The sequence below is a fragment of the Armigeres subalbatus genome, chromosome 3 (assembly GCF_024139115.2).
Source record: "Armigeres subalbatus isolate Guangzhou_Male chromosome 3, GZ_Asu_2, whole genome shotgun sequence".
Classification (NCBI taxonomy): Eukaryota; Metazoa; Arthropoda; class Insecta; order Diptera; family Culicidae; genus Armigeres; species Armigeres subalbatus.
In genome coordinates, this window is record NC_085141.1 from 314520606 (window position 1) to 314529874 (window position 9269).

Below are 9269 nucleotides of genomic sequence, written 5' to 3' on the forward strand. Positions count from 1 at the left end.
CGTGTGGTGAATTTGAAATTCACCACGGGCTTCATTCTATAATCACCTTAAGGTGGTTATACAACAAAGCCACAAATCGGCCATCTTGGAAACCACGTGCTTTCTCTAGTGATTTTTCAAGATCACAAATTGAGGAAACCACAACGCTCATGGGGATGAAACAACCGTAGATTGTTTGCTCACTTATGCTAAACAATCGACTTTAATTTCAGCATTGTACGAACATTATCACGCTAGATATGAACTTTTGGTAATAGGAGTAGAAAACCGTGTGGTGAATTTAAAATTCACCACTTGGCTTGATTGTATAATCACCTTAAACGGTTTAAATCGAGGGGGTGCATGATACTCGGTGTTCTGTTGGTGTGTGGTGCCGGTGCTGAGGTGTATCCCACGGCGTTGGCCTAACATATCCTGTTTGGACAATTATAGGGGACAAGATCACTGGCGTGCTGCCGATAACCCCGTTGCTTTACACGCCATTGACACTACACCAACGCGTCGTGGATTTTGAGGATTAATAAAAGACCAATTTCAATGAATTACTTCTCACTCACACGACACACTGCCTTCTCTCTATTTATTTCCATTGCAATGGTTTACTATTCGAGATTGAAAACTACGTCTGCTTCATGATAAACCAACAACAACCAGTATTTTATAGGCATAGTATTTTACTTGGCAGCTTCCGCGTTGCTTGGAAAGGTTGGGAGCACAAAGGGAAATTCAATATTTTAAGCGGAAAGGTATTCAAGAGCCAAATAGGATGGAGAGGTGTTTCATACTGTTTTATGAACAATTTAGCAAGTTATAGAACGTATATGAAGGCAACCAATGAATGTATCTGAAAGATTAATTGTGGGTGCTAGAATGACTCGTTGGCAGGTTCCTTAAGAGTTCCAGGAGAATTTAACAAAAATCAGTTGACGTTTGTGAACACATTTCATACCCACAACAATCACCTCTGCAGTATCACCTCAGGGAGCTTTTTCGATTTCTTCAGGACTGTTTGCTATTTGAAAGGCGTCCTGAAATAAAAAGCGAAAATTATTAACTCTGAGGTGATGCTAACTTACCCGCAACTTCCGTTCCCCGACCACGGCGATCGTCTTTGCTTTCAAGCTGTCCCTAGTTCAATCACTTGCGGGATTTTATATCCCTAAAGTCGTGCATCAAAATTTTTTAGAAGATGGAAATGAAAAATATTGACATATGGCATGTTTTGGTCAGATTCCATTGCTACTTGACCAGTACCATAAAATCTGTGCACATCAAACGTCAAATTTGAACAACCACAGTTTATTTATGACTGGCGTTAAAAGCTGAATATTGGTTTATGATTACTTTCAAATGCTGCGCCGAGAGATTGTAGGGGAAGAGGCCCCAAAACGCCAACTTTTTTGCCAACGCCAATTTGTCAAGTAAGTCAAAATTTCCGAGAAATCCTTGCCAGAACCATCAAAGAAGATTTGCATGTACCTTCCAGAGCTTGAGTAAAATGCCACTTTATTACGGACCGGGTATAGGAACTACGAGTGACTTGTTCAAAAAGATTGCTTTCTTTTTTGAAGAAGGCAAAATATAATCCTGTTCTCCGATACGAAACGCTTTTCAGCATCGAAGCTGACGCGAAGGTCGCACGGACCTTCATTTCACCGAAGAAAATTGTGGATGTTCTGGAGAAAATGAAGTTTAAATTCCAAACCAATCCAGCTGATGTCATGATGTTTGGCTTGGTGGCGTCCAACGGTTTGAAACTGCGCCTGTTTTCATTTATGTTGGGTTTAAAATCAATACCGAATTTATCGGTACTTTAAAGGAACAAATGAAGCCCAAATTCTCCGATGATCAAAACGTTGTCTTAAAGCATGATGGAGTGCCATGTCGCACGTCCAAACAACCCAACAATGGCTGAAGAACAACATGAAATTTTGGTAGGAAGATTTGTGGCCCCTAGCAGTCCGGATCTTAATCCGTTGGGTAATACGATTGGGGCGTATGTTGAAGCACGAGCCTTCAAACCATCGCACCCTTGCATGGAAGACCCTAAAGTCAGTCCTAACATGCACATGGCAGTCGATGTCGGAGGACTAGGTTCGAAAGGCATGTCTTACCTCCGGCGTCGTCTTGAGGATATTATTAATAAAAATAAAGCACACAATCAGCAAATTTGTTTGAAAGGACCTTATAATGATAACTGAACTCAAAAATGTTGATATCATTGCTTGAAGCAGTTCAAATGGGATTTGAAAGAAATGAAACCAATTTTCGCATATTATGCAATTATGCTTTGCACGAGCCCGTCCGTGCAATCTGTCATCAATTTTTTTTTTTTTTTCATACTTTGACTACAATGTTTCTGCTGACGTGTTTTGACGACTACTACTAGAAGTTTTCCGTACCGCCTGACGTTATCATATAGGGGAACGGTTCGCCACTTCATCTCATAGCTCCTATTTCCATCCCATCAAAAACAAAGAACTGGAAAGGAATTTGGTTTGTTTATTATTTTTGTGATTTTTTTCAGCAGTGAGCACGCATGTTGACAAAAAGAAGCGACGAATTTGGTCCCGTATTTCTTTGTTTAGCGATGAGATGGATATATGTACAGTGAGATTGAGATCGGAACATTTCCCCTAGATTTAGAATAGAATAAGTCATATTCATTGAGACAACCATTGTCAGTTGGATATTTAACAAACAAATACCAAATAACAAATAATAACGGTTCCGAACGGAATCTATCTACGATTCCGGATCGAACGCAACATGTTGCTAGTAAATTAGGAGTAGTTCCTGAAAAACTAACGAGACTTTTTTACGCGATGTTTGCTGAAAATATATTTCGGCCATAACTTTGCATCTTTTAGTTCGATCCGGCCAAGTTTCAATAGGAAACAATGGGAAATTATTCTTTGCTGAATGCAACTTGTTGCGAGAAAATCGGTTGAGGTTAAGTACCAGACGAATGAACTGGACTCTTTTACGCTTTTTTTCAGCATAAAAACAAATATAGTAGATTAACAATAATATTTGATAAAAATGTATTTTGGCCATAGCCTCTAAGCCAGCCAATTTTCAATAGCAAACACGTCGAATTCTTCTCATTTCCAGCTAATCGGTTGAGGATAAATTAAAATAAATGAATTAATAGCATACCCAACCAGCGGATGGCAGATTTCAATACAGTTCTGCCTAAGAACCTTACAGAAACTATATAATAATTTGGCATATACAATTTCGGAAGATTTTAATTCAATTGTTTTATTGAAATCTTACATATTTGTATTATTATAATACAGTATATGTATAAAAATCTTACAGAATTGTAAATGCCAGGATTTTAAACAATATTTGCAGATTTGTTTTTTGGTGTAGGAAGGCAAAAAATTATATATGATTGGTTATTTATTGCATAGTAACAATCTCCATCAGGAGATTCTCTATTCATCCCGTGGATTCGCATAAGTATCTCTGCTTATGGAACCACCCCACCCATTTTTGGCCCTTCATACAGGAGTCTGATGAAATACAAACAGTAGTATAATCATGATCGAATCGTTTGTCAGATATGGCCAGTGCTATCGGCAGGTGCCTTGCTACAATAGATGGTAGTATCATCATCATCATCATCATCATCAGTAACAATCTCCATCAAGACGAAACAGCTACATTTACTGACGAATGGCTGTCATTTGTCGAGAATGTAACCATGCAATAAATAACTAATCATGTTAGCCACTTTTTAATTGTTTACGTAACAGTTGTACTGAAAAACGTACATTAAGGACTATTTTAAGTTGATTCAAAATAATAGTGGAACACGACGGAACAAAACAAAACATTGTGCATTCGGTAGCTTAAAACCGAATCTTTCAGATGGTGACTGTTTGGCTTGCCGCCTCTTGCCGCTTTTCATGGTGTGTTGATGTGAAAATTGACTATTTTTCTAAAGATTCCTTAATAACTTTGACAGGTTTCAAGATAGATCAAAGTAGTCTTCTAGACAAACATGTTTTTTGTCATTATGCACAACTTTCTAGAATAAACCATAGTGCTAAAATCATTTTCAAAAAAGTTATGCTCAAAATATGGTTTTTAGGGGTCATTCATACAAAACGTGCTCTAATTCGTTACAAAACCGTATGTCCAATATGGTGTCTTCAGAAAGATGTTCCAATTCAAATGCTTTATAACATTGCAGAGGACAACCACTGCTTTTGTTTATCTGCGTAAATTTTTTATTTGGTACCGCCCTTTAAGGTGGATAGATCATTGATATTTTCTTATCAAAAGAAAGCCCAAGAAATATCCTTCAACTCTTCTGAAGACAACATGACTCTAAAATGTAGTTTTCAGGTCGAAAACTAAAAAACGCACGTTTTGGGGGCTTCTGAACCAGTGTGCAGCGCCCTTGGCGAAACCGTTATTTGGCGCCCCTTACTTTCTTGGCATGTTCAAAACAAAAAGCATGATAAGAGCTGGGATACTTTTAAAATCAATTGCTCTGGGTCTCTTCTCATTGCTCGATCCCGGAAAATGAGAGAGCGTACCGCACCCTTTAGATAAGGTGGGCGCTTATACGATGATGTTTACGACCAGAAAATAATCTTCGATGTTTTTTTTCTATTAGTTCGTCAGGAAAACCTTGAACTAGCTTCAGGAATCTTGAAACAAAACCAACAGAAATTTAAAAAAAAAAAAACAATTGTGTAGTTGGCTGTTTTTGATTCGCCAGTAGATGTCGAAGCGTCCATGGTTCAAAAAATTGAATACAGGACGAGACTTCATTTGAACAATGTGTCGTCTACTGTTCAATCACTACACTCTAAATGTACATCTTTTCAGAGTGAGGCTCTCGGAAGACAATCTGTTTGCAACGAGGAATATCAGAATATTGTTTACGTCGTGTGGGTGTGCAAGGAACATCGTGGCCTCAGATCTGCGTAAAGAAATATCTCCGGGTCAGAGGAAAACAACCAAAGCCTCCTAACAAACTTGAAAGCGGGTGAAGCGCTTATTCAGCTAAAAATAGTCTTGGAAAAATTAGCTTATTCAACTTAAATTGTTTGTTGGGATTAGCGACGTGTTGGCGTGGCTTGATCTCTATTACATGTCCCTTGATAACCAATTTTTGGGAGATTCTGATGTAAGAATGTAATCATAGTTCACCCATCCTCTTGTCTGCCATACCCCATCACGAATATCTTCCTCTTGTTAAATATCTGTCTTTTCCCTTTCATATGTCTTCCTCTCGGTATTGTCTCCAAAGAAAATGTTTGTTCGTTCCATTACAGAAGTGAAACATTGTCAAGAATGGCACCTATGTGAACATCAGCATCGAACAAAAATCATACGCGGTTTTTTACAGTCTACTCTGTGCTTCGTCTTTGGCGTATTGAAGTCCTCATCTAGGGCTTCTTCTCTTGAAACTTGTTCCATTCTATTTTTCAATTGTATTTCCTGTTCAATTCAAGTGGTATCCGAGCACGTAAAAAAGCTTGATGAGATTTTTCATCATTTCCCACAAATCTGGATTTCGGCGCCCCCCTAAGGCCTGGCGCCCTTGGCGGGGGCCAACCTGGCCAACCACACGCTACGGCGCTGGTCTTTACGTATACTTAATATACGAGAAAGGGAAAAACTCCAAAAAACATTTTTATTTTTAATTCAGTAAGCAAGATTTTTTACAATCTGCATAAATCCTAATGAATTCTGAGTGAATTCTAAGAACCTAAATAATTTCCAATAAAATGAAACATAGGTTAAAATTAACCCTTTTTCTTTGCATCAACCCTTCAAATTGTATTGTTATATTAAGGTGATTATACAATAAAGCCAGAAATCGGCCATTTTGTAAACCACGTGATTTTCCAATATTTTTTTCAAGAGCACGAGATGAAAGAACCATAACGCTATGGGGCTGAAATAATGGTAGATCGTTTGCTTAGTTATGCTGAACAATCATAATTTGAGTTTCGGCACTGTACGAAAACTATTACGAAAGATTTGGTCTTTTGGAAATGTATGTAGATAAACGTGTGGTGAATTTGAGATTTATCACGGGCTTCATTCTATAATCACCTTAAGTTACTTTTATTCCCAAATTTAGCCTCGCTATTCAAAATATCGCAAAAATAAAGCATTAGTTGTGATTTGGTAAAGTAGAATGTAGTCCAGTAAAGTATAGTGAATAAAATCTAGCAAACAATAATTTTTGGAATAATAAAAAAATGGCCCTGTCCAACCCAGCGTACGTCCACGATGCTGACCATCATGATGTAGGTCCCGAGTATAACCGCAACGGGAAACAGCCCACCGCCAGTATCGCATCCTTTTCGAAACCTCCCAACCAGAACGGCACCACCCAGCCCATCACGATGAGCCTGCCGAAACCCAACAAAGTCCAACGAGACAAATGGGGCAAAGATATCGAGTTCCTGATGTCGTGCATTGCCCTCTCGGTCGGACTGGGCAATGTTTGGCGGTTCCCGTTCACTGCCCTGGAGAACGGCGGAGGCGCTTTCGTGATTCCGTACCTGATCGTGCTGCTGCTGGTGGGGCGACCGATCTACTACCTGGAGATGCTGATCGGACAGTTCTCCAGTCGGGGAGCCATCGAAGTGTACGACGCAGCGCCAGCCATGCGTGGCATCGGCTACGGGCAGATTTATTCGACGTTCATCGTGATGACTTACTACGCATCGATTATGGGTGTTACGATGCGATATCTGGTGGCGTCGTTCGCCGATCCGCTTCCGTGGGGCGAATGCCGGGAAGAATGGAATGCGACTTGCGTCGATTCGAGTTTATCGGAGTTCGTAGATAATTCTAACGAAAAGAAAGTGTCGTCAGCGGAGTTGTATTTTATGTAAGTATCTGTTTTTCTTTAATAAAGATTTCCATCTAACGGGTTTTCCTTAACCCCAAATAACGGCGTTTAGACATTTCTTGTTCATGATTATTATCACATCACACTTGGATAAAGTGGCCCATTATCTTGGCTATAGCTATTAAACCCATGATTTCCTACATTCAATATAGTTTGACATGTGACTAGTCTGCTAATTCACAACCCTTTACTGTCATTCTTCACAGAAAAGACGTCTTGAATGAAGTGCCAAACTTGGACGACGGTATTGGAAATCCTGGTTGGAGACTAGTAATATGTCTTCTTGCACCATGGACGTGCATCTGTCTCATATTGGTAAAAGGTATGTTGTTGGTATGCCTAATTTAGAATTCAAACTTCTATTTGTTATAATTTCAGGAATCAAAAGTTCCGGAAAGGCATCCTACTTCTTGGCCATCTTTCCGTACGTAGTTATGCTTGTGCTGTTGATCCGAGCATGCACCCTGGAGGGCGCCAGCCAGGGGATGCTGTACTTCATCAAACCTCAGTGGGATCGAATCATGGATGCCAACGTGTGGTACTCAGCAGTAACGCAAGTGTTCTTCTCGTTGACTGTGTGCTTTGGAAACGTGCTCATGTACTCATCCTACAACCGATTTGGAAATAACGTTTATAGGTTGAGTATTGCAAAAGCATTAATATCAAGGATTCATCAAAAATTCAATTGCCAAACTATTTCAGAGATGTAACCATCGTCACCGTGCTGGACACGTGTACCTCCATACTGGCAGGGTTGATCGTTTTCGGAATCGTCGGTCACTTGGCTCACGTGCTGAAGACCCCGGAGATAGCCAACGTTGTTCGAGGTGGTCCCGGATTGGCATTCGTCACCTACCCGGATGCGATCGCTAAGTTTCAGTTCTGGCCGCAGTTCTTCGCGGTTGCCTTCTTTTTCATGTTGTTTGTGCTTGGCATCGGTAGCAATGTGGGTATGGCCACCACCATTATGACCGTGGTACGGGACCAATTTCCTCATTTGAAGGCATGGCCGGTGGCGCTAGTAATCGCGATCATTGGCTACAGTGTCGGAATCATTTATACCACACCCGGTGGTCAATATTTGTTGGATTTTCTGGATTTTTACGGAGCATCATTTGTGGCGCTGGTGCTGGCTGTGTTCGAAATGATTACCTTCGCTTGGATCTACGGCGTTGGCAGACTTTGTCGAGATATTGAATTCATGCTGGGAATCAAAACTGGCCTGTATTGGAGACTTTGTTGGGGTTTGCTTACCCCAGCTATGCTCATTGCCATTTTACTCTATCACATAGCAACGTATGGACCTTTCACCTACAACGGATATGTATTTTCGAACGGAATGTATGGTAAGCAATATCGATCGGTAGAATGTCGTTCGATCAGAATTAATGATCATCCAAATTTTTTTAGCTTTCGGATGGTGCGTCTTTGCGGTTGGAGTTCTTCAATTACCTGCCTGGGCGCTGCACGCAGTTCTGCACCGAAAAGAACCATCTTGGAAGGATCGAATATTGAATTGTTTTAAACCGTTGCATCACTGGGGACCGGAAGATCCAGATTTGAATGCAAAATATCACGAAACAGTTTTTAAGTACAATCAGACGATGCCAATAAGTAGGAGTGTGTTTAGGAAAATGGTAGACAATGTTTTTCATTGACAGTAGAATGAGGCTGGGAAAATATCGACGGTTTCGTGCAAAATTGGCACGACTAAAACGTTTCGTCTCTGACATTTTGATGGCAGAGCACTTAAAATAGTATAAAGTTTCACCTGAGACTTTTCTCGCTGAAACACACAAAAGTAATCCATTTGTATTAACACATGCGGAAAAATCCGCAAAAACGAAAATAATTCAAAAGTATAGAAGCTTTATTTTTTGAGTCAAAAATTTAACGCATCGTTTCAAAAAACTTGTCCCGCAATAGTATTTAGTGGTATTTTTAGTATCCATGATTAACCTCAAACAAAGATACGGTTGCTAGTTCGATTGTTATGGCGTTTGTCAGTTGCTGAAACACAGAGCTCCCCCGTTTTGGAACACCTGATTTTTACCTCATCCACATTCTAGAGAACTTTCAAACTGCATTTTATATTTCTAATGCCATCAAACTCACCGACGATTATTCAAAAAGCATTACCGTGGGGTATTTGAAAAAGTTTCTAGACAATAGGAATCAAATGCAAATGGAACGTTTATCGTTTATACAGGAGCACAAAGGCCCCTACTTCTAAAGTGTACCACATTTACACATTAGAAACTACAAAAATATGCTAAAATAATCAATTAAATCAACACCTCCTGAACCGAATCAAAGTATCGAAATTTGAACAGCTATTTTTTGACTAAATACTCAATTTTAAACAGATTGATTGACT

At 39.7% G+C, this 9269-nt stretch overlaps 1 protein-coding gene across 13 annotated transcripts in view; it reads left to right on the plus strand.

The window, feature by feature from the left end:
* LOC134225339 (sodium-dependent nutrient amino acid transporter 1-like) overlaps positions 1–8822 on the plus strand; it is a 31295-nt gene extending 22473 nt beyond the window's left edge. For 10 of the 13 annotated variants that reach the window (XM_062705324.1, XM_062705318.1, XM_062705316.1 and 7 more), the window contains exons 2-6: positions 6113–6871; positions 7099–7214; positions 7271–7529; positions 7595–8238; positions 8303–8822. In XM_062705324.1, coding sequence (XP_062561308.1) covers positions 6234–6871; positions 7099–7214; positions 7271–7529; positions 7595–8238; positions 8303–8550 — 1905 coding nt within the window. In that variant the 5' untranslated portion in view covers positions 6113–6233 and the 3' untranslated portion in view covers positions 8551–8822. Of the gene's footprint in view, positions 1–4732; positions 5822–6090; positions 6872–7098; positions 7215–7270; positions 7530–7594; positions 8239–8302 lie in introns of those variants that run through there. The other 3 variants (XM_062705320.1, XM_062705317.1, XM_062705329.1) reach the window with 3 other exon arrangements.
* Positions 8823–9269: the final 447 nt, after the last annotated feature.